At 51.5% G+C, this 26,188-nt stretch overlaps 1 protein-coding gene across 1 annotated transcript in view; it reads right to left on the bottom strand.

Moving 5' to 3' along the window:
• Positions 1 to 23,560, bottom strand: part of LOC115080393 (serine/threonine-protein kinase N1-like) — a 60,271-nt gene extending 36,711 nt beyond the window's left edge. The window contains exons 1-2 of the mRNA XM_029584536.1: positions 23,483 to 23,560; positions 19,219 to 19,307 (exon numbers count right to left, since the gene is read on the bottom strand). Coding sequence (XP_029440396.1) covers positions 19,219 to 19,272 — 54 coding nt within the window. The 5' untranslated portion in view covers positions 19,273 to 19,307; positions 23,483 to 23,560. The remainder of the gene's footprint in view (positions 1 to 19,218; positions 19,308 to 23,482) is intronic.
• Between the last annotated feature and the right edge of the window lie 2,628 nt (positions 23,561 to 26,188).

Genomic DNA, 26,188 nt, shown 5'->3' with positions numbered 1-26,188 from the left:
TCCCTCACCCTCATAAAGACGAACCAAGCGGGCTATTTCGGTAAAGTCTGAGCCACCGCGAGGCCGAAGGCAGTGAAGACGGGGACCGGCCCTGCGACGGAAAAGCCGGCAGACGAGGACAAAATGGGGGTTGGGCCGAACGGTCCTTTCCTGCCGACGTCTGCGACTCTCTCTCTTTGTCAGGCGGAAGCGAGATGGCACAGTGTCGCGTCACGACCGAACAAACAAAAAAAAAAAAAACCAGCTTCTCTCGGATTGCGAGTTACTGTTTAACCCAAAATCGGAGGAAAAATATTTTGGTCGGGGTTTTTTCCTTTTGCAGCCTCGGCAGAAGACGGTTCACCTTTAAATATTATTATGCTCCTTAAAAAAAAAAAATCATGATAAACAAGAAAACATAACAGAAGCGAACTGCACAGCAACTGAAATACTAGTGCCCTATTCTTTCCCCCTGGAAGGCGTCCAGTTCCCGAGGATGACTCATGCCTCTTAATAGCGGAGCGAATTTGTTATAATTTGTTCTCAGCGACCTTCAAAGGGATGAATTTTGCTCCCACTGGGGGGGGGATGTGTTTGGCTGAGCCAGCCGGGGCTTTCTTCCAGAGAGAGACTTGAAAACCCCGGGATGGGAGGGGCAGGTGGACGGAGGACGTGAAAAACTGCAGCCGCAACATCCATCCCGGCTCACGGGCATGAGGCTCAGAGTCGCCAGTGACGGCAGGAGGAAAGGGCAACTGGTGCACAGAACGGAGGAGGAGGCGGTGCAGAAGCAAAACCAAGAGCCTGGGGTAAACAGGGGAGGGTCCGTGTCCCCCCACCTTGTTGCAACAAAGTGAGGGGGGAGAGCCAGAGAGAAGCAGGGGGTGGGGTCTGTAACACCACAAGGAAATACCGTAAACTGGGCCGGGAGTAGCTGGGGGCCTTAGGGTCTCTGCCTGAGTTTCACCAGGGAGGATGGGTATTCCCACAGCGCTTCGCGGCTGGGTGATTTCTTCTTTATGGATAACTTAAGTCCTCCTGCGGGAAGGAACGCTCCGGGAACACATCCCTTAAATCAGGGTGGATTAGCCCACAGGAGGCGTGCGGTACCACAACGCGAACCCCCCTCTCCCATCCCACCCCGAAACTTTAGTAAGCGACATCAAAACCAGGCTTTCAAAACTGGCGTTAAAAAAACAAACAAACAAAAAACTACAAAAGATCCTAGGAAGGCAATAAAAGAAAAAAAACCCAACCATACCGACCACCAAGGCGCAAGGCGCAGGAGGGCGGACTCCGTGACCCTTCAACCTGAAGATCAGCCGAAAGAAATGGCAGTCTCTCCATAGGATGTAGCTCCTCGGGTTTACATTCCAAAACTCGGGCGGAGGACAACCTGCCGCTTCTAACGAACTATTAATATGAAGACCCGTATCAGCACCCGCTCCCTCCCTGCCCCGCGCACAGATCCATCTGCGAGTACTGCCTTCTCGCGCGCAGAAAAGGGGAAGCGTTTTGCAGCAGCACAGAAAAGGGTAAAACGGAGGTCGGACCGCGCCACAAAGGGCTCAGGTTTTCTGAATAAAACGTCCTACACGTCCCAAGTACGGATACAGCCGTCCAAGGGAGAGAGATGATCTTTGATACCGTCGAGGGTCAATGGGGGTGGGAAGGGTTGTAATCCGTGTTGAACCGGCACAAGGTGCTCGACACGCCAATAGCTCATGACCAGTGGAACGGGAAGAGCACGGAGGCGGCGGAGGGATCCACCGGCCATTTTGTTTTGCCGATTTGGTTCGTTCGACGTGGAGTACAGGTTCCTTCCAGAATGAGAAGTTCAGGGTGGCCTTTCCAAATCTGGCCCTAGCCCCTGACCATCAGGACTGGTTCTCCCAGATGGTCGACAACCAAGAAGCGAGAGACATTTGCCGGGGCTGCCACCACTTTTTCAGGCCGGGTTTCTTAGGGTAAAAAAACTCAAGGTGGGACTTGAAGCAGCTCCGGTCCAGAGTCATTTAAACCACGAATTAAGTAGCTGCACCCCCTTTTTTTTTTTTTTTTTGAGTAATGAGGGGTGGTAGTCAGGCATTGTTACAATGGCTTATTTCCTGGTAATCTTAATGTCGTCATCCTTGCTCCATTCGACTTTTAATCCAAAGACAGCTAAAGGTTATAAACTTCAAGTCACTCACATAACAGGAGGAGGGGATCCAGTGGGATGGGTAGACGACCTACGTAAATTCGAAACGTTACCACCATCGGGGTTTCTCCCTCCCTCCCTCCCTTTTAAATTCTTACCTCCTGTGATCAGATTGCTAATAAAAGCCTGGTGACTCAGGGATTCCTCCTGTGACCGCTGGGTGCAAGGCCTCCACAGCGAGCAGAGTCAAGAGTGCAGGCTTCCCTGAAGGCCCTGGGCCGAGAGGTCCCATTAGGAAGGAGCAGACTCACCCAGGCAAAGTCCAGTTTTAGTTCAGTTCATGTCATCTTCGATTACCCGCAAATCCAAATAAAAAAAAGATCCACGCGGCTTACAGTAAACGAAAACACAAATCGGTTTTACATAACAAACGAAAGCCACACGTTCTAACCAGCAACTATTTTAGGAACAGTGAACCCCACGCCCAACACGTAGCGACTCGCCCTGCACACAGCTGGCAAGATCACCATTCAGGTGTTTATTTTTACGACTCCCAGGGCTTTCCGAAATGCCACGTCACTGGGGATGCCCTTCCAAACCTGACAGCTGCTAGGGGAAGTGGAAACAACCTTAAGGTAGATCAGTGAATTGCATCCAGGCCCAACTGAAGCATCAAGGCTCGGGTCGCACGGGAAGGGCGGCCACGTGCAAGGTGTGCTTCTGAAGTACAGGACAGCATGCAGACAGACAGACAGACACACACACACACACAAAACGGGGGCTGAATTAGTCCTAGTTTGAAACTCGCGAACAACAGCGCTGATTGTCAAGGCTTCAAATGGACCACGGCTTTCCCCGCAGACAGTAATTTCTCTTTTTTTTTTTACCTCTGAAAGGATATGATCTAGGGCCACACGCTCCCGAGGTTACTTATCTTGAAATTCCGTTTCACCCTAAAATTTGATCATTGCTCCCCTTTACTGGCAGAGGAACCGTTGCCCCCAGCCTCTAATTTGCTGGCACCCGTTTTCATCTCGTGGACCCCACTTTCAGGGAGCGCTCCAGTCGCCGGCAGCAGGGGGAGGGGACGACGCCACTGCTCTGTGCTGAAAGGGCATTCGTTTTCCTGCACAGGCCTTTCCAGGCTCCCTGCTGGCACCGCGAGAAAAGTCAACGCTGTGGGATCTCGGCCACTCGATTTTGTGTTGGAAAAGAAAGTAAGATGAAATGTCCTCTTTGCTGTTTAGTGAAACACCTTAGATCCCGCCGGACCCACGAGGTGTCCAGCAGCCACGAGCAAGGGCTCCAAGGTTTCTGCGAGAACGAGCTTCTCCACCGCGAATCATGCCGCATCTCAGTGTTGTGCGCCCTGGGGGGGGTCTTTCAACCTAGTTGCCTTCTGGACTTCACCAAGTTCAGGTGCCTCCTGCTTCCAAACTCCCCCCTACTATAGCCTACCTTCTGCTACTTATTTATCAAATTAACCACACGATCCACTCTGTCTAATCACGAACAGCAAAGCAATCGGTGAATCCCATATTCCAGATAAACGGCAAATGCCAGACAAACCAACATCCAAAAATCCAAGATGCCATAGGAGACCAGCAAGTATTCAAGACGAGCCATGGATAGGCATTAACAACAGCAGACGATAAGAAGACAAGAGCCCATGCTGAAAGCAGGAGATCAGTAGGATGGGACAAACAAGTAACTTCAAGATAATAATTAGCAATTTACAGTGTAAAAAAGTCTTTGCTTTCAATGGCCGCATTAACAGCCAGCTTATTAAGAAAGCCAAGTTTCTAATTACTCTCCCAGCTCTGTTTGCACACAGGGAGAGGAAACGGCTCTAATTACCAGACTGGGAGCTGTGACCGCATACAAAGTAATTACCACCTCAAACCTACTGTAGGGTGAGTCGCTATGTCATTACTCCATTAGTCACCCAAGAATAAACACAGTGAAACACCAAACTCACTCTCAGCCTAGGGATTACAAACCAGCCAAACGTGCAAAGCTTCGGGCACCGCGGGTGCCAGAAACGGGGTCTACGTCCGGGCCCTAAACCCTGCTCGAGCCACCAGAGTTGAAGAGAAGAACCCAACGTACCTGCAGTCCTCCGTAAGCACATAGGAAGTGCCAGGCTGGGTCAGCCCAACGGTCCATCGAGGCCAGCACCCTGTCTCTCCGACAGTGGCCAGTCTGGATTGCCTGCGAGTATCCGGAGGATCCCTTCCCTGTTACTCATTCTGAGATGTAGGAGGTGGCGCTCCATGTTCCTGCCTAGCTAATAAGTATTAATGGACCTGTCCAACAAAAAAAACTGGTCCAAACTTTTTTTTTAATTTTTTTTGGCACAACACCTGCTCTTTTCCTACTGCCGGTTCAACCACAATGAGCCTCTTATCGGGTCTACTGGAGGGCAGGGATCCTTCGTTCACAACTGTCAAGGAGGTGGGGGACGTTCTTTCTCCTGTTTTATAAGCCCCACGCAAGTCACCGAGCCCGGGTCTTCGGCCGGGAGCCACGAACTGGAATCCCGCAGCGAGGGGGGGTCACCACTGCGTAACGACCAGGACTCCTCTTCCCCAGTCACCCCCATGAAATTACAGTGAATTAAAAAACAAAAATTCTACTATTTATGCTTTTGACGGTAACATACAAATATACACTTGAAAAGAAAAAAAAAAGCAAAAGGCAAAGCAATGAACATTAAAGAGAAAAAAAAAAAATGATAAAGCAAAAATCATCAACGGTCTAAAGCCGTCTTTAGACCAATGAGCCCAGAAACGCGGAGCGGTGAGAATAAGGACACGGGGACAGGGTAATCTCTTCCGAGAGGGACATAGCATCAAAAATGCAGAGCGGAATATCGCCCCCATATACCCAAACTCTCCCTACTCCCAGCACGTCAAGCAGGAGGTCCTCCACCACCGGGAACGCCAATCACAGTACGGGAAGGAAGCGAGGAGCCTCGACACGGGGGCCCTCTAATCCCCGGCTCCGTCACCGACTCTCTGCAGAGAGGCCATCACGTGCACGGCAGCGGCTCTGAACGCGGTCACGCTGCCATTCACGGGGCATCGAGCCTGCGATCCGTCCGCCTCCCCCCTCCGTATCTATTGTAACCAGTTTGAACCCTTCTGTTGGGGGCAACCTCTGGTGCACGACGGCGCGGCATCGTGTGGGGGGGAGAGAGGGGGGAACCGTCGAGGCTGGGCTCAGCCCTGGGAGTTTCTCTCTCTCTCTCGCCCTGAAGAGCTATGTTATGTTAATTTACATTTCCAGTCGGCCTTCCCCGTGCCAAAAAGTGCAGCCCGGAGCGGTTCGCGTTGTACGGTAATAAAAAAGAAAGCATCAATATATCATAATCTAATGCCATCAAGAAACTAATACATCAGCAAAAACACATTCACATAAAGCAAGTTAATGCATCAAAACATCAATACGGCAACCCGGAGTGGGGGAGGAAAAAAAAAAACAACTTTAGAGGCAGAAGAAGCACTAACTTAAAAGGGAAAGCCGATACGAGCGAACCCGTGAGCTGCTGAGAAACCGGGACCCGAGAGGAGGGCCCGGGCTTTGCTTCTGGGTATCCGAGAGACGCCCAGCGGCGGAACGTCCGAGGGCCGGCCCTCACGGATTCAGGAGGCGGCGTGTTAACCCAAACCGCGTGGAGGAGGACCAGAGAGAGTCCGATTCTCGGTCGGGGGGGCTGGGAATTCCACGGAAGCAGCGTTCACCCCCACACCCGTGGAGTCCCGATCACCATCCAGATTTCGGGCCCACGGCTGCAGAGGGAATCCTGGTACCACACGCAAGCCCGGATCCCACCACCCCACCAGTTCCAGCCGAGGCGGAAACTGCCAGGAACAAGCCCCCCCACCAGCCACCCACCCACCAAAACAATGCGAGTCCAGGGGCCCCCCTTCCACTAGTAAAGTATTGTCCAATTACTGTCCACCCGTGACCTTCACTACCGTTCAAGCAGGGCCAAACATCGGTGTGCGAGAGCCACGATGGTCACCAGAGAGAGCGGCCGGCACCCTGGGCACGGGGGGGGTGGTGAGACTCCTCTGGCGATGCTGGTTGCCGTCTGAATCCAATTCATCTCCCACCACCGCCCCACTGACACCGAAACAGAGCGCGATGCTGTAGTTACATCAAAAGCATCGAGCCTTAGGGTAGCTGATCCCTTGCAATTCTGTTAAGGGTAAGTAATTACCACTCTGCGCAGGTTTACCACCCCCCCCATGCTTATTCCCCCCCCCAGACTGGATAGGTCCGGGCCTTCGTTGGTTGTCTGTTTCAATATTTCTAGACCGAATGCTGGCCAGATATCCAACGATGCCTGGTGTTGCATCCTACAGCAATATATATACACACACAGGGGCCATTTCAGCTTTGGGTGGCTTTTTATTACAATGAAACCCTATGTGCATTAATTAAACTAATCCGATAGAAATAAATGTTGGTTGGACTGCAACAACCGAAACCAGCAAGGCTTTCCCAGCCGATGGCCCCCGTAACTGTCCTTTCTCCAGGAACCTTCTCTGCGACGATTTCTCTCTCCGGTTACCAGGCCGCCCCCGCCCGATGAGATACATTCAGAGCCAGAGTAAAATCTTTAAGTGCCCCAGGGGCCCTGGGTGGTTTCTCCAGTCCTGAAGAGCTAGAGAGAATCGTTTTGACACGGTTTGCAGAAGCCTGGAATTCCAAACATCCCTGGAACGCCGAGCCCGAGGAAGGCAGCCGGAGGAATCCCTACTCCGACTGCTACCATTCGGTTACCGGAAATGTGCGTTCAGACAGTGTTCCCAATCTCCTTCACCACTAGCAGCGACTCAAAAAAAAAAAACCCAAGACTCTACAAAACAGGAAGGCAATTTACCAAGATTCTTGTTTACTCTAGAGGGAGCGAGACAGGGGCAGACCACGGTCCAACAAACGGAGCGAGGATCTGGTCCTATCGTTTGGCTGCTATTGTAAAAAAAAAAAAAAAGAACCTTTCTGAGATGCACCACAAGCCAGGGCACCTTTTCCGCCACAGGCGCATGGGCTAGTTTTAACATTTTTTGCCGAACACAGAAAGGAAACCGGAATAATGTAAGAGCAGAAAGGTCTCTGGCCAAGGGGGGAGGAACGCAGAAGACGTTGGCAGACAAAGATCACCCAGTCCGCTCTCGTGGGCCTTCCTGTCACAGATCTTACTCAATCTGTGGTCTTCTCCCTCTCTCCTTCCTCCCACTAAGGACCCTCTGTTTTCACTCATCAAACACTGCAGAGTCCAGGAATGTCTGGATTTTGCCACTTTTGTGTCTATCATCTCCACTTTCCTTATCATATATCCCTTTTCCTTTTGTTGAGGGCACATCTTTAGCTCCTGCAGTATTGGTGGTCCTCTATTGACCTGCCTCCACCTCAATGTCCTTCTGTGGATGTGCCTCCAGCACTGCATACTTCCTGCCCTCCAGGTGGGATCTAACAGATGGTCGCCTCCTTCTGAACCGAGGAGATGCCTCCTTTAGAGGATCTAAAGAAAGCCCAACCTGGCTATCAGGCAAGGTGCTGATGAATAAGATCACGAAATTAAGTTATTGTGTCAGCCCGGTGGCCGCTGCCATGTGAAGAATCTCTGGTTCAGTTGCTGGATTAGGTCTTCCCCCGTGCCCGGGTTGCCAGGGGACGCTGCCAAGGCGGCATTCACAACCTCTGGGAGCGTGTCACGGGCATCGTTTAAGAGCAACACCTGATGGACAAATTGAGAGCCCCGTGACGCGCAGCTCCAGAAAGAGCTGTGGTGTACGGCTCCTAGCCTCAGGCCTCTCGCTGCAAGACCAGACGAAGGAGAGAGGGTCTATGAAAATAGGGGGGAAAAAATGACCAGGCAATTGCGAATGAGAAAGAAGGGAACTCCTGAGCTATAAAAAAAAAACCACACACAAAAAAAAAAAAAAGAAAAGTAGCAGGGAATGCAAACTTACTCATTTGCATCAGAGTTTGCAAACGAAAATACATGACATCCCTACCTGCCTTGGAAGTCAACACCCTGTTAATCCTAGACATTTGTCAAGTAATGACACACCCAGCCTCAGAGGTTTCGGAGGAGGCCTGACGTGCCTGCCCGGAGATCAGCGGAGCCCAGATCAGTGGGGGAGGAGGAACGAGAGTTAGATCAGAGCCTCGGATGAGGCCTCCTTGCCAGCCATGTTGCTTTCCGCCATTTTACTTTTAGACTTTTCCATATTCTTCTCTTTATTCTTACGGTCGAACGTGTTCTCGATGTGACTGGGCTCCGGGTGGTCTGTCTCCCGGAGAATGAACAGACGATACTGCAAGGAGGCGGGGCAGAAGCCAAGAAATGTCCTCTTAGTTGATGAAGAGGCCCCATCAGTGCCCAGGTTGGTTCCAAGCCAGATTAAACAGGGCAGAAACGTATCTGGCTACAATTATCTACCAGTGTAGTTTAAATCTGTTTGCCATGATGTGTACAGTAAGTCATATTCACACATGCATGAGATTTACACAACACACAAATCTACACTCAACAAAGGACAGGACCACAAGAGAAAACCATTGCAACAGCACATTGTGAACTGTTTTTGATGTTGTATCCCTGCCCTTCTAATAACTGCTCCAACCTGCCTACAATGAAGATAGATATACAGCATTTAGCAGCTGCCACTTATCTGGATAAGTACTTAGCCAGCTAATTGGTGAGTGGGAAATGGAAGTTTTGGGGGAGACACAACTTATCCATTTAATGGAGCCGGATAAGCAGCGATATTCAAACTTATCAGGCTATGTTGACCGGATAAGTTGGTCCCGCTCAATAGCAGATCTAAAGTTAGCTGGATATCGCTTATCCAGCTAACTAGTGATTTAATCAGGAATATTCAGCATTATAGCCATGCTATGTTTTATCCAGCTAACTTATTTAAATATTTAGGTTTGAATATCTAGCTCATATAGATATTTGGAAGAAAAATCATCATATCTTTCAGCTGAAACATGAAATCAGCCATCTATATTATGGAGCAAACGACGAAAGATTCTGTTCTAAAGGTCATAGGGTCATTTCTTTTTAAGCCGAAGGAAAAATTTAGACACACTGGTCAGAAGAACGCATCTCTCAAGAATGTCTTCGGGATGATAACCCCGGCCGAATTCCAGTCCCGCTGCCATTGGGATTCTATTCCTCGAATGAGACAAAGTGGCCAACTGGACACGTCAACCAGCCTATCTGCACGGAATAAAGCCCAATCAGGCAGCCATGTGTAAAGTGGGCCACACATGCTTTTTTTTTTTTTTTCCAGCCTGTGTTAACCGTCGCCTTGTCTCTACCCGCTGGGAGGTGTTAAGCAATCTCAGTCTGGTTTTAATAATGATTGTTTTCAAGGAAATCTTTTTTTCTGTCAACATATTTCAATATTACAGCAAGAACATGAAAAATTGTAAGTATAGCTCTACTGTATATTACTTAATCTGAATTGTCTGTCAAACTCACAGACTGACAAGTGTCATTACACAAGTAACAGTTTCTCTTAGCAGAGGAAGCCTTGGTGAACTCCTCCATCTGGCAGAAGAGTGGATGCTTGTCCACTCACCCAAGACTCGGGGATACACCTGGGTGCATCATTGCTCCCTCTCTAGGCTGGTTAATGATTAAGACAACATCAAAAGGAAGCAGAGACACCAATCCAAAACAGAAGTTACCTTATTCAAGAAAAAGAAAGGTGTGAACTCTCTGCAATCAAGTCATACCACCAACGGCGGTGTTGAACAAATCCCACTGTAGCTTTCTTGGTGGAGACTTCAACTAGCTTCCTTGTGCAGGGTGAACAGAAATTCGTTTTTCAGTGGGACACTGTGGCTCTGAATGGTTTGATTAAGGAAACTGAATGGTGGGTCTTTTATTAAAAGTCTTTACCATTTTATAAAGGGTGTTTGGGAAATGGTATCGTCACGGCAGTTGTTGACCTGGGTGACGTAATTTTGGACATGCGGTTTGATTGCTATTTCAGATGTCTAGATGTTTCAATGCTTTATGCAATGCAACCATATCGAAACGAGATGCGCCCATGGTTTGTCTGCATTTAATAAGGTTTTTGCATGTTATTTGCCTCTGTCCAATAAAGAATCCAGATCGGACATTTGGCTTCTAATTCTGTATTGTTGCCTCTACTACTAAGCCTTGACATTTCTCTTGCCAGCCATCGCACATACAGAGACCAGATTTTATTGAAGTGCTGAACAGTATCTCTCTTGTAAGCAGTCAGCTTCCCCATGTAATGCATTCATCCAAGATGGGACCGCACCAAGAGTACTGGAGGTGCCACTGGCTTCTTCCACAAATAAGCCACTTCTCACCGAGCAGCCAGCACTATTTGCACTAAAAGCTCCTGCTCGAAAGAACCAAGGTTGGATACTAGTAGCTGGTTCCCCTTTAAATGGGCTGAGTGAAGAACTTGGATGTACGTTAGCCCCTCATATGAGCAGTTGCATTAGCGTAATTACAATAAGCTCTGGAGGGGCATTGCACAAGATATGGATAAATGGGATTGGAGTGGATTCTTCTGGCTAGGTAGAACAGTGACCATCACGATGAATATACTCCCCCCGCCTATGCAACCTTTTTCAGATCCCTCCCAATATCAATTCCCGACAAAGACCTCAAGCTATGGCAGAGGAAGGTGAAGGCCGCCACGGGTAGCTCGAGCTGTAATGTATCAACGTAAGAATGAGGGGGTGGGAGGTGTCTAGGGGGTGCCCAATGTTGTGCAGTATTGTGTGTTGCTTCCTAACTCAGGGTGACAGTGTTTTGGCATAGGGAATATGGTGGGGTGTCCCTTGTCTCGTTTGTACGGCTCCTGGAAAGGTTTTGGGTGGAGTTAAGGAGCGCAAGTCGCCATATACAGAACTAATGCTATCTCTTTGGAAGAGATGGAAACGGTGGCTGATAGGAAATGGGAATCATCATTATAGGTTGCCTTTTTTTGTATAGTAAGGGTTGCACTCTGGGATCCTGCTCTCGGATGTTCAAAAGGTGGCAAACGATTGGTCTAACCGTGTTTGGTCAACTCTGCAAGGGCAGAGGAGTGCTCGTTTTTGATGTCTTACAGAGAAGAAGGTTTCCCTCGACTGGGAAGGACCGGTTTCCATGCATTCATGCAGTGAGCTTTCTCCGACGGGAAGGGGTCCCATCAGCGATATCCAAGTGGAGATCATTATTCAAACTGCAATGTGATAATGAGTATAAAGTACCTGGGATCATTTCTAAAGGACGCATTCAGCTAAACGAGGAGCTGAAGGTAAAACTATACTGACAGGAGAGCACGACCTGGGGCAGGTGTGGATGAGACATCTTGGGACCAATGTTGCTTGATGGTAAACAAGTGCTCCGCCCCCCTCACTTTTGATTGAAAATGGTTGTAAAACACTTTCCAGCTGGTATCTTACGCCCGAAGGACTCCATAAATTATATCCTGCTATACAGGAATTCCTGTCGGCACAGCTATGACGGCGTAGGGTCCTTTATTCATATTGGGTGGAGCCGCTGGGTGACAGGCGAATTTTGGGAGAAGGTGGTAAGCTGGGCTTCCACAATTCTAGGGGGGGTCCATATTGCAAAAGCCTTGTTGATGTCAACCGTTTCTTAATAAATGAAATTCATGAAGTCTCCCGTGGTCCTGTGTGTTTGCCCCGACTACGCTGCAAGTCCCGCAGAGCAGGGACCGTCTCTTACGCGAATTTGCGCACCGCTGCATGCGTCGCGTTGCATTATAGAAATAAGCAGCAGCGGTAGCCCTGAAGCTCGAGACTCCTCCAGTTTGCCCCCTTTCGCCCTACCTCCTACGATCTCTGTGACCAAAGACCCCCCCCCCCATCTACAAACCAGAGCTTCGGATGCACGGAGATCAGCCTCGTTGGCGACATAATAAGAGCTGTCCCTGGGCTTTCCACAAAGGCAATTTCCTCTGAAATGCTGAGCGATTTTAAAAATAGCCACAGCCAGAGATAAAGCAGGGTCTCTGAGCTGCTCCATCTGATAGGTGAGCGGGGGGATAAGCCAGCTGCTCCATTAATACAGAAAGAGGCTTACGGCAAGGACTTGTAGGCAGGGCTAGCTTTAGGGAGGGTGAGCAGAGCAATTGCCCGGGGCTGCCGACGCCACGGGAAGGGTCCTCTTCGTGAAGCTGGGCAGTGCTTCTGATGTCTGAATGCTGGCCCTGTTCAACGGACTCGCCCTCCGCGCTGCATGTCATTCAGTCCTGCAGTGGCCGTAGCTCCACCACAAAAGGCCTCTGCCATTCTTCTGCTCTCATATTTTTTTTAACGTATTAAAAACACTGCGAAGAGCCTCCTCTCTCCCTCACGCATCTACCTCGGGGCTTCCCAAATCTGTCCCAAGTCACCCCCACTGCCATGCAGGCTTTTCAGGAGATCCACGGTGAACATGCAGGAGAGACACCGGTGTACAATGACGGCCTAATCTATGTAAACGTGACAAAACATTTTTCAGATACAATCGGAGAGAGAAGGGAGGCCCGGAAGTGGTGGAGTGAAACTGAAAGGTGACAATGATCGATGTGTGGAGAGAGAGAGATGATGAAATGGCAGAAATATTAAACAAATACTTCAGTTCGGTGTTCACTAAAGAAGACCCTGGAGAAGGACCCTCGCTAATTAACAAGGCATTGGAGGGGAGTAGACGAATCTCCGTTTACAGAAGAGAACGTATGGGAAGAGCTAGGAGGCTTATGGAAGTTCATCCCAGGACACTGAGGGAGTTCAGAAATGTGCTCCCCCCCCCCCCCCCCTTCACGTCAGATGAAGAGCCAGGCTTTTGGTGGGACACCGAAGCAGCTCGGAGGAGGGCTACCAAAAACGTACTGGGCCAGCCACACAAGCCCCACCCAGAGAGGCTTATGAAAGCGGGGAATATGATAGGCATTTGAATGTTTCTTAATGCCTTCAATAAAGTATTAAGGAGGAAACCATTCGCCATAGAAAAGAAAAAAATTTCAAGGGCGAGGGGGTCGAGCTGTGGAGCTGGGAAGAGGGAGAGTGAGGCAATACGAAGACAGAGTTATCAAGTGCGTTTGGAACAGATACAAGGGAGGGGGGGTAAGGGTGAGGGAGATCGAGCAGGATGTCTGTGGGGAGGGGGCCACAAGATTCTCATCAGACAACACCTTCCAAGTTACTCTTCACCTTCTCTCCTACAGGTGGATTCCCGAGTAGCAAAGCGCCTTTCCCAAGCTAAGCACGAGGCTTTACATACACACACACACATAAATGTACGCACGTGCTGTGCGAACCAGAACACAAGAGCAGAAAACTAAACAAACCAAAATAAAATGCATTTTAATAAACAGATCGCACCACGCTCTGAGCTCCAGGTCCAAAACATTTCCAGCCCAGTTTTAAGTAGAGTTTGGGACTCTGCGTTTTCACCTTAATCAGTAAAAATCAATCTCCAAGATGGACAATTCCAGGAGTCCAACGCGGACACAAACTTCCAGCTGCGTGCTGCAGAGACACGGGTTTCGGGCTGGCTCCTGTCCATGGAAGAAGCTTTCGGAAACCAGGCCCTCGCTCTCCCAACAGCCAAAGCCCCCAGATGCCCCCGGACAATGTTATTGCTCTTGCCCCCCCCCCCCCCGACCCTAGTGACCCTCATAGGACCAAGCCCCCTCCCCACGCCTGCATGCACAACCAGTCCGGCAAAGCTTAGGATCTAGGAGCCACCCTCTCCCGCCAGTCCGTCTGCACGTTGGAGCTTAGGCTGCTTTTAACAGCAAAACGGATAACTGAAAAGGGCAAAAAAATAATAAAATGGGGGTAAAAAAGGTGAATAGTGGATAGGCCATCCCCTCCCCCTCAAAATGTGCCGCCTGGCCCAAGCCCACCAACACAACTCGCTCTCTTTCACCTGTGAGTTACACGACCACCACCTCCCAGGTCCCACCAACCATCCGGAAAAGTTAACAAGGGGCGGAAATTCTGCCAACCTTCAGCTGAATGAGAAGATGAGAAGTACGGCAACACAGAAAGAACAAAAAAAAAAAAAAGACTTGCACCCAACTTTTACTCTTCTAGACAAGTAGACGAGAGAGACCAGTAGCCTATCCCCAGCAGGTTACACCCATTAAACAAGAGGCAACATTCAAGGCTTGGCCTGCCCATTGACACAATCGCGTGACGTACATTCCGCTGCGTGGTCAGAGCGGACTTCATTTACAGTAGCCTCTCTGACCTTCCTGGCTGTGGGGACCACTGCAAAAAACTTACTGATAAGACAGAGAAGGGAGTCTTGATCGTTAGCTGAAATATCGGCCTTGTAAGAAGCAAAGCTGAAGACGGCCAGGTCTGAAATAGCCGACCAGCGGGGACCATTGCCGTAACAGACTTTGGTCAGGCTCTGGGCAGATATGGAGAGCAGCGACAGCACAAGGGCTCAGAGGTCGGGTATAAGACACGGAAGAAGGGGGGGGGGGGGGGGGTGAGCCGGACCTGGCTCGCATATGGGAATTTACTTCCACGTTTACGCCAAAGTGGAGCAAAATCTCGACCGGGTGGACCATCGTGCTCCTCCACCGCGTAACGACGTCCCGAGTCCACCGTTAGCCGTTTTAAGCACGAGAGCCGAGTTATCCTGGGTGCACCATTTCACAGTGCCGCCTTAAGCAGTGACCCAGTCCCCTCTTCTCACATCTTTCCATCCCGCCCAACAAAATATCATCCACCTACCCCAGTCCACCCGTTGCACGGCTTTCTGCCAGGTTTAGGGGATTCCGGAGCTGCAGGATGAATACCTCCGGAGACGAGACGTAAAGAGGGCGATTTTACAAGCTACCCACACGGGGGGTTCGTTCCTGCAGCTACCTTGTATCTGCCGACTTTACCCCGAATTTTCAAAACCGGTTTGTGCCAGCGGGGCATCCACACGCAGTCACCCGCAATCACAAGCCGGCGTAACCTTTGCACACGTGGGATTCATGCCGCGTACTTTTGAAAACAAAATCGAAAGCACGAGTTTAAAAAAATCCTTTTTCCCGGCCCCCCAACTCCTCACCTCCACCCCCCCCCCCCCCCACTCCAGAGCGCCTACTCCAACTGTGGGTAAAAAAAAAAAAATTGGCGAGAAACCGGGTTTCCTGCACACTTTTAAACTCAGAATTCCCGGGCGGTGCGATTTGCGTACATAAACTAGGGTTGCACGCTCGCAAAGCACTTCGAAAATCAACCTCAGCGTTGTTGCAACATTTCCCCCCCCCCCCCCCGGGATATCTCATCACTGGCAACACCGTCAAGGGCGCCAGATCAGGAAAAAGCAGTTCAGGCTCTGCTAGACGGCATCAGAACGCCAAAACACGAAATGCTTTCCCTGTTACAGAACACATTCCTTGGCTTCCGAGTACGTTAAATCACAGTATGACCCCACTAATTACAGCACACGCCACCTCTGTAAATGGCTGCAATTATATCATTCGGATGACGGAGGGGGAGAGTCATCCAGAAGCAGGAATTTTCAGCGGAAAACGACACAACTTTTAATGCATCGCAAACATGCGTGCAGCCACCTCCGGGGTGGAAACACACCCCCCCCCCCCCCCGGCCTGCACGATGGCAATCTCAAGCAAGAGTGCGGTTAACATGATTACGTCTGGGTAAACAAAGTCCAGACGGTCACGTCTCAAGAAACTCAGCAGAAGGCAGAACCAGGGACTTCCCCCGAACTCGTTGCTTTAACCGCGCCGGCATACGGTGGGCAGAAATCCACAAGAATCAGCCTATCCCCCACCCTCCACCCAAACGGGATACTCTCCGGATTTCAAACACTGCCAGTATCTCGTGCTGCTCGACCGTCATCAGACCCAATGTCCTTCGAGCCCCTCTCATCCCGTCTCCGACAGCGGTCAGTTCAGGTCACAGGTTACCCGCCGGGTCCCCAGTAGCCGATGCGTTTCCTGTATCCCAGGGATAAGCGCCGGCTTAATATCCCAGGTCTTGCCTGGTCAGTGACTGTTCACGGACGTATCCTTTCGGGAACTTGTCCAATCCTCTCTTCAACCCCACCGGGTTAGCAGCCTTCACCACGTCCTCCAGGAACAGATTCCACAGCTTGACCGTGCGCTGAGAAAATACTTCCTATGCTTTGTTCTACATCTGCCGGTTTCTGGTTTCACGCAGTGCCCCTTAGTCCTAGTGTTTATAAGAAAGGATAAATAACCGTTCCCTATTTACCCGTCCCACCCCCACTCATGATTTTATAACTCTCAGTCACATCCCCTCTCAGCCGCCCCTTTTCCAGGCTAAAGAGCCTTTCTCCATCGGGGACATTTTCCACCCCCCTTTATCATTTTGGCTGCCCCTCTCTGCACCTTTCCTATGTCCGCCGCGTCTTTTTTTTGAGATGGGGGCGACCAGAACTGCACGCGATACTCAGGATGCGGTCCCCCCGTGCGTCTATGCGAAGACATTAATTTATTCTCCGTTCTGTTCCCCTCTTCCCCTGCAAATAATTCCTAACGTTGTATTTGTCCTTCTGACCGCCAGCGCGCCCCGAGCTGAAGATTGTAAGACGCCGTCCACGGGGACTCCCGGCTCCTTTTCCTAGGTGGCGACCCCTAACGCGGGGGGGGCCCGGCCTTGGGTGCCCGCAGTCGGGATTATTTCCCCCCCCCTACCTTCCTGGCTTTGCGCTTGTGCACGTTAAATTGCGCCTGCCCTTTACAGGATCCCAGACTCCCGGTCCCAGGGGGTCCCCCTCCTGCAGTCCCTCACGACCCGTCGCCGTTTTAAGGACTCGAAACATTTTTGCGTCATCTGCACGCTCGGTCAGCTCGCTCGTCCTCCCCATCCTTCAGATCGGATATGAACAGGCTAAATAGCACAGGTCCCGGTACAGACCCCCCCCCCCCCCCCGGGGCATTTCCAGTGAGCTGAGGGTCTCTTCCATGCGGGTAAGGTTCTCATCAGAGCTTCAGCCAAAAGGTACGAGATCCCCCCCCACGCTCCAAAAGCTGGCGCCTAACCGGTGCACGACCGGACCCTGGAACTCATCCAAACCTTTTTTTTTTTTTTAAAACCCAGCTACGCTGACGGCCGTTCCTCCGCTCGGAAAGTCGTCCGTCTTACTCTCCCAAGCTGGAGGCGAGTTATAGGAGCTGGGGTCCCTGCCCCAGAGGGCTTATGGTCCTAAGGGCTTCATTAGCTAAAGCTTCCCCCCCTGCCCACAGACACTGACCAGGAAACACCTGTCGTGTATGTCTGAAGTTTGTACAGCGACATCGTTGCCGGCTACGGAAGGGAGGCTCCAGTTTTACCAGGGACGGGGATCAACTGCACTAAAAAAAACAACAAAAAAAACCCAACGATCCTGAGAGTTTTCTTCTCCGGAGCCGCCTGACCTTGCTTGGCCGAGGGCCAAACTTCAAACTGAGGTAGGCAGGCCAGAGTAGAGCGCTTCACCTTCCCAGGCCGAAACACGCGCAAAGGCTCGCACGGGGAGGTCAGCCGAAGCCACGTGTGCCGCCCACACGCGGGGTTTTCTTTTCATCAAAGCTGCCGTCTCTCCGCGTCAAGCGAGCTCCGGGCTTCCGTGCGTCTCGTGGGGCGCTTACTCGAGGGCCCCCCGAGCGCAAGGGCATTTAGGACCGGCGCAGCCACGCCGTGCCTGGGAGGAGACACGGATCTGGCGGGGGGGGGGGGGGGGGGCGGCATCATGAAACAACTGCGAGGGCCGGCCTTCTCCGCAACGAACACACACACACCAAGTTCCCAAGCGCTTCTAAACAAAAAAAACACACACACACTCTCTCCGGGCTTCTATTTCCATCCTGGCCACGGCAAACCACGACTATTTTTAGCAGCGGCAGCTTTAAGGGGTTATCATACCCAAGGCGACCACAGCGAGCCTGAGATCCAAGCGCCAGCTATAATCGGAGGCCTGCTACTGTGCCGATCCTAAATGGGATGGGAGGGTTTTCCAGTCTGGAGCGGCAGATTCGAGGGTGGGGCTGTGTGTGCCTTGAAGACCCTTACGGCAGCTTCAAACGTGGTTCCTGGGTACGAAAGGGGGGCCAGTTCCCGGACCCGACCCTCCCCCTACCATCTCATGGAGCTCTCGACCCGCAGCGCACGTTCAGGCAGGCCCAGGAAACCGTGCCGGAAAGAAGCGAGGCCAGCCGGCGCCGAACCACGTCGGTGCCTCCTCTCGCGCCCGCCGACTCCCACCGGAGGCCGCACCAAGGAAAATGCAGGGACCTAGGCCTGAACCCCCATCTGCTTCAGACCGAGCTACGGGGGAAGCCTCCGTCACCCAGGCTGCCTTTCAAATCCCAGTGCGCGCGCGCCCCCGTCGGTCGCGTTCGTTTCCGGTTCCCAAAGAGGCTTCCCTTCTAGGATCTTTCCAGATCAGTAAACAGGAAAAAAAAACAAAAAACTTTGGTCAACTTTGTAGGTCGACAGCCGCCTAGAGCCGGGTTTAGGGAAGAGCCGCGGTCAGGCAGAAGGCGACCCCTGCGAAGGCAGCCAACTTTCGCCGTCTTCGAGTTAAACGCAAGTCGAAGAAAAAAAAACACACGGAGACGCCTGTCCTGAAAGAGGGGTGCGTGCGAGTGTATGGGGGAGTCGGGTTGCAACTCAGCGAGGTGAAGAGCGATCCCAAAAAAATCGATCCTAGTAAAATCGGCGATGCCCCTCCACGCGAATCACGGCACGCCGCCTCCCCCGCCCACCACCCCCGAAACTCCCAAAAGATCCTCACGATGCACACTAAACAGCGTCGAACGAGCTTCTGATAGGCTCACCCCGCAGCCACGAGCCAGCCCGCCAGTCTCGCGCGGTTCGAGGGGAGAGGCCGGATTTAAGATTCCAGCGCCCGCTGGCAAGAGCGCCACGATGGCGCCGGCACACGGCGTCCGTCTCCCCCCCATCCCCCCCCCAAGCGAGCAGAGGGGCGGGGCCTCCTCGTGGCCCGGACTGCCACCTTCGGAATCCGGCGCCCTGGGGGGGACGCTATTCCCTGCGCCGCCCGTGCCTGTATCCGTGCCCGACCCACCTGGTAAGAGAGGTTTGTAAAGCAGCTCTACCTTATACACTCCGCAGCACCCAAAGCCAGTCGCTCCGCAGCTCTGCCTGGCCATCAGCTGCACCAGGAGCTGTTCCACCACCCTCCTAGCTAGGGGAGAAGATGGCCCAGCCGAAAGGGGGGGGGGGAGAGGGAAGCAAGGAAGGAAGGAGGGAGAAAAGACAGGGGACGGCCAGGAGCAGAGGAGGACAAACAGAGCAAGAGGACAGTTAACAAAAAAAAAAAAAAAAAAAGCATTATTTGCAGCAGACACACCACACGACAATGTAAACGTTGCAAAGCTGGACTGGCAGGGCAGTTTCATTTGCCAGATGTACCAGGGTGTTTTCACGCTGGATATATATATATATATATATAAAAAACTACGCACACGGCAACGAACTAAAGTGGCCCAGCGGTGGGATGGCTATCCCCAACCCCCGCAGAAAAATAAGAAGGATCCAGGTGGGGGGGGGGGGAACATAAGAAGCTCCAGGCCGGTCTCCCTTCCCTGCCCCATCCACCCTCACAGAGGTGCGGGCGGGATCCTCCACCAGGGACCGAGATGGAAAGCCAGACCCCGCCGCGGCGCACCGACCGCGGTCGGGCTGGACAACCTCTATTCCTTGAGCCTTCGCAGAGATCGCCACCCGCGGTTTCTAAAGGGGACGCCGAGCCTCTCGCCCGAAATCAGAGCCAGCCGTCTTCGTTTAATCTCGGGGGGGGGGGGGGGGGGCACCACTCGCCCACCTTCCTGTGTCGTCCCGTCCCCCCCCCCCCGACCTTTGATCTAACGCACCAGGCCTTGATCCACTTCGAAGCGGCTGACCGGCCACGAAAAAGACGCACCAGGGATATTAAAAATGAAGTAATCCAGCGACGCCCAATGCGCTGCAGGTCGCCAAAGGGCCACAGAGGGAGGGGGAGAGAGGTCTCTGGTCCACCCAAGGGACAAGGAAATGGAGACATCTGTCCACCTGTCCCTCTGCACCAGGAAACGAGCGGTGAGGGCCCAGGAAGGAAACAGGTGCCAGAAAGCTCTACCGGCCACGCTCTCTGCTGGGACGTTTCCAAGATGAACAGGAGGCGGCAACGCCCTGCGCATCCGCCAGGAGCGGCGCAAAATCGAGGGCGGCCAGCAGGATCCAGCGTTATCCCCGAGAAAGGCAACGAAGCAATCCCCCCCCCCCCCCCCCCCCCAGGAAGATCCTGGGGAACGTGCAGCTCTCAGCCGTCGCGCGCCGATCTGTCGCGCGCTTTGCACAGCTCCCTACGCAGAACACCCGCACGCCGCCGCTTCATTTCCACCCCGACTACCGGCGCGACACCCGTGCTAGTACCCGCAGCCCCGGGAAGGGGCGCGCCCAGGCGTCAGGCCGTGCCCGGGCAGGATGGAATCCTTCAAATATAACCTTCCTTCCCCCACCCTCCCCTCAACAGCTCCGATGTCCCAACGGTCCTCTACCGGGGCCTTCGCCAAAAAGCATTTTTCCGAGAATGTAGAGTCTGCAGGTAGACTGGAAGAAGGATCTTCCGGTGAAGGCCATTGGTAAGAAGGCAGACGGTGAAACTAGGGAAGCATGGGATCCCAGTGACCGAGGGAGAGGGAGGGCAGAGAAGGGAAAGATAAGGAGGCATGCATGCCCTGGATTTCTATTTCATATACATCTAGCGTAACTCCTTAAATAAATAATAATAATAAAAAAATATATATTTACCTAGGGTACAAATACATACCCAGGGAGACTGAAATCATATACACCTGGGATATCTCATATATATATATATTCACACTCAAACCTGGGATACTAGTGTCATATGCACCCAGGGCACAACATACATCACATATAGGGCGCACACGTTATATATACATCCAGGTTCTCCCACATCTTGTATCCTCCGAACACATCTGATATTTATATATACCTGGTGACCCTGATATCATATATACTTGGGGCACATCATATATCATTCAGACACCCAGCACATCTCCATCACAGACACCTGGGGGACACACATATATCCTAGGTACCTGGGATATATCCATCATAGACACCCAGGGGCTTCTATAACAGACAACCAAAATATATTTTTAGAATTGCAGAATCTAAGATCAGATAGATAAATAAATAAATAATCTGTGTCCTCAGTTGTATATATGCTGGAGATGTTCCCTGGTGAATAGGTGTGTCTCAGGTGTCTTATGGGAAATATGTTTGTCCCGGATGTGAAGATATCCCAGGTGTATATGTAATAACTTGTCCCTGGAGATATCCCAGAAGTATAAGTGAGATATATTAATAATGTATGTGCCCAAGTGTCTACGATGGAGATATCGTCGTCCCAAGGCATCTAAAATGGAGATATCCCGGGTGACTAAGTTGGAGATATTGCAGGTGTCTATGTGATATGCATGTGCTTGGGTGTCTATGATGGGGATATCTCAGGTGTCTGTGATATTTGTGTGTCCAGGATGTCTATGATGGAAATATCCAAAGTTTATATGTAATAACTTGTCCCAGATGTCTACAATGGAAATGTCCTGTGTGTATATGCAATAACTTGACCCAGTTGTCTATGATGGGATACACCAATGTATATGTTATCTGTAAACCGATTTGATTTGCATATAATGTAAGAAGATCGGTATATAAAAACCATAAATAAATAAATAAATAAATATATCTAATAACTTGTCCTGGCTGTCTATGATGGAGATATCCCGGCTGCATATGTAATAACTTGTCCCGGTTGTCTATGATGGAGATATCCTGGGTGCATATGTAATAACTTGTCCCAGCTGTATATGTAATATACAGCTGGGACAAGTTATTACATATGCCGGCCCCTCCCTCTGGAAGTTTTACCATTGCCGGCCCCTCCCTCTGGAATTCTCTTCCCACGTATCTCCGCCTTGAACCTTCCTTACCCAACTTCAAAAAAGGCATCAAAACCTGGCTTTTCTTACAAGCATACCCTGACTCCAATCAGACCTAAACCCCCTCCACTGCCACTTCCAATTCCCTTACCCCTTCTAATCCGTTGTAAATTTGTTAATTTTTTATTCTCAGTTTTTTTTTTACACAGTTCCTATCAATTTCTCTCTCCCCTAGCACTTCACTACCTTTCTCCTTCCCGCAACTTCTGCGCTTACTGTCACCTGACCCCCATCCTCTCCTTTTTCCTTCACTGCTCCACCTCCCCCCTCCCTGTTATTTGTAATTTCCTCTTCCTCCTTTACAATGTTGATTGTGAACCGGCATGATATGTCCTATGAATGTCGGTATATTTTAAAAGCATTTAAATAAATAAATAAATAAATAAATAATAACGTCCCGGGTGTCTATGATGGAGATATCCCGGCTGCATATGTAATAACTTGTCCCGGAGATATCCCGGGTGCATATGTAATAACTTGTCCCGGCTGTCTATGATGGAGATATCCCGGGTGCATATGTAATAACTTGTCCCGGGTGTCTATGATGGAGAGATCCCGGGTGCATATGTAATAACTTGTCCCGGCTGTCTATGATGGAGATATCCCGGCTGTATATGTAATAACGTCCCGGGTGTCTATGATGGAGAGATCCCGGGTGCATATGTAATAACTTGTCCCGGTTGTCTATGATGGAGATATCTCGGGTGCATATGTAATAACTTGTCCCGGTTGTCTATGATGGAGATATCCCGGCTGCATATATAATAACTTGTCCCGGCTGTCTATGATGGAGATATCCGGGGTACATATGTAATAATGTGTCCCGGCTGTCTATGATGGAGAGATCCCGGCTGCATATATAATAACTTGTCCCGGCTGTCTATGATGGAGAGATCCCGGGTGTATATATAATAACGTGTCCCGGTTGTCTATGATGGAGATATCCTAGGTCCATATGTAACAACTTGTCCCGGGTGCCTATGATGGAGATGTCCCGGGTGCATATGTAATACCTTGTCCCGGGTGTATATGTAATAACATCCCGATTGTCTATGATGGAAAGATCCTAGGTGCATATATAATAACTTGTCCCGGGGTATATGTAATAGCGTCCTGGGTGCCTATGATGGAACTATCCCGGGTGCGTATGTAACAACTTGTCCCGGTAGTTGATGATGGAGATATCCGGGGTGCATATGTAATAATGTGTCCCGGGTGTCTATGATGGCAAGATCGCGGGTGCATATATAATACCTTGTCCCGGGTGTCTATGATGGAAAGATCCCGGGTGCATATTTAATAACCTGCCTCGGCTGTAAACTCTCCCCTCCCTGCACCCTTTGCTTACCTGCACCGAATCGTTGGCCATCGCTGCCGGGCTGAGGAGGGGTAGCGGCTCCCCTGTTCTCGGTCTCTCCCCCGGCGCCCCTCGGTCACCGCCAGCACGGCGGATACAGCGGATTCCCCATCGGTAGGACTCCTCGCCGCCCCCCGCCGGGGAAGGAAAGAAGGAGGAGAACCTCCGCCGGGTGGCCGCCCCCCGTCACCGCAGCTCCCTCTGCCCCACTCCCGGCCTCCGGGACTCGCGCTGAGGACAGAGCGCGCGCCCCCTCCACCAGAGGCAGCCCCTCCCCTCCAACCCCGCCTCCCGCATCCATCTACCAGCGCCGCGCGCCGCCGCCATAAGCTCCTCCCTTCCAACCCCGCCTCCCATCTGCAATCGCCGCCGCAAGCTCCTCCCACTGCCCCTCCAATCCCGCCTCCCGCTTCCCATCTACGCCGCTCCTCCCCTCCAACCCCGCCTCCCGCATCCATCTACCAGCGCCGCGCGCCTCCGCCATAAGCTCCTCCCTTCAAACCCCGCCTCCCATCTACAATCGCCGCCGCAAGCTCCTCCCTTTGCCCCTCTAATCCCGCCTCCCATCTACGCCGCTCCTCCCCTCCAAGCCCGCCTCCCGCATCCATCTACCAGCGCTGCCGCTACAAGCTCCTCCCCTCCAACTCCGCATCCCATCCACAATCGCCGCCGCTACAAGCTCATCCCTCTGCCCCTCCAACCCTGCACTCATCTACCAGCGCCGCCGCCACCACAAGCTCTTCCCCTCCCCTCCAACCCCGCATCCCATCTACAGTCGCCGCGCGCCGCCGCCACAAGCTCCTCCCTCTGTTCCTCAAACCCCGCCTCCCGCTTCCCATCTGCGGCGCCGCCGCCGCCACCACAAGCTCCTCCCCCTCCAACCCCGCATCCGATCCAGAAGCACCGCGCGCCGCTGCCACAAGCTCCTCCCACTCCAACCCCGCCTCCCATCTACAATCGCCGCCGCCACAAGCTCCTCCCCTTCCTTCTAACCCCCGCCTCCGGCTTCACACCCTCAAGCGCTGCCACAAGTTCCTCTCCCTTCTCCGCCCGTCTCACACCTACACGTACCGCCTCCGCCACCACCACAAGCTCCTCCCCTCCAGCCCACTTTTACGGGGACGAGAGCTGCGCCCCACCGCCACAAGCTCCGCCCTCTCTTCGGCCCCGCCTCCCGCTTCGCCTGTATGGCGGCCGCGCGCTCCCGCGCTTGCCCACCCCCGAAACCCACCTAGCCAGCCGACCATTGGCCGCTTCCCCCACAGCGTCCACCCCCTCACTCCAGCCACGCCTCCTCCGTCAGAGACCCAATAAGAAGAAGGACTCTGCAGTTCTTCCTCCTCCCTTGGGCAAAGTCCAAATGCACGCCCGAGGTGCACCTCGGATTTCCCCCAAAATCAAAGGCTGCCCACAAAAGGAGGAGCAGGAAAGCCTCCAGATAGTCCTGAAGAAACCGTAGCCGGGCTAGTGCCATGATAAGACCAGGGATAATGTGAAGCAGCACCAAGGCCTAGGAATTTCTCTTCTGTACTTGGAAAGTTATGTTACTGTTAACATTATTTTCCCTATTACTTTTTAATAACTTTGTATATTATGGAGTTGACAAAATATGCATACATTGTCAAAATAAGTTTCCTGAATTTGAGAGACTCTTACACAGCAAGAGACAGCTTCTCTTATAAAGTACCAAAAGGAGTTGGGTTGGGGGGGGGGGGGAGCGAGGATGGGCTATCTCCTTTAGCAAGGAGAGTAGTGGTAAGCCCGAAGAAGGACAATGGCCAAGAGCTGGACCCAAACAACTGCATGGGCCCAGTCCCCTATGTTTTTGTTCATAAGCCTGTGCATCCGAGGTCAAAGGGCTCCTTCTCCCTTACTGAAGGCCATCAGAGCTGTTATGAGATGGTAGCCCACTCAGAGTCGGATCTTGAGCTGGAGGGCCCTCTAGTGCCCGATGTGAGTTAGATCGAATATAAACAATGAAGTCCTGAGTTTGGAGGGGGGGGGGTTTCTGCTTGTGCTAACATCCCCTGGAAAGGGGTAGGACATTTTGATGGCAAAACCGAATATACGGTATACAAAACATGTTAAATAAATAAATAAAAATTTGAAAATTCTGCGCCACACTTGCAAGTAAGCTACAAATCAGGAGCTGAACTGTTAAGGTTTCACACAATTTAAAACTTTTGCATAAAAAGGGAAACTTAACTCTAGCATAACCAGCATGGCAGGACTATAAGCAGAACATAAGAAATTGCCATGCTGGGTCAGACCAAGGGTCCATTAAGCCCAGCATTCTGCCTCCAACAGAGGCCAAACCAGGCCACAAGAACCTGGCAATTACCCAAACACCAAGAAGATCCCGTGCTACTGATGCCATTAATAGCAGTGGCTATTCCCTAAGTAAACTTGATTAATAGCCGTTAATGGACTTCTCCTCCAAGAACTTATCCAAACCTTTTTTAAACCCAGCTACATTAAATGCACTAACCACATCCTCTGGCAACAAATTCCAGAGCTTTATTGTGCGTTGAGTGAAAAAGAATGTTCTCCGATTAGTCTTAAATGTGCTACTTGCTAACTTCATGGAATGCCCCCTAGTCCTTCTATTATTCTAAAGTGTAAATAACCGAGTCACATCTACTCGTTCAAGAGCTCTCATGATTTTAAACATCTCTATCATATCCCCCCTCAGCCGTC

This window comes from Rhinatrema bivittatum, chromosome 19 (assembly GCF_901001135.1).
Source record: "Rhinatrema bivittatum chromosome 19, aRhiBiv1.1, whole genome shotgun sequence".
Lineage (NCBI taxonomy): Eukaryota > Metazoa > Chordata > Amphibia > Gymnophiona > Rhinatrematidae > Rhinatrema > Rhinatrema bivittatum.
This window is presented reverse-complemented; position numbering and strand designations above follow the sequence as displayed.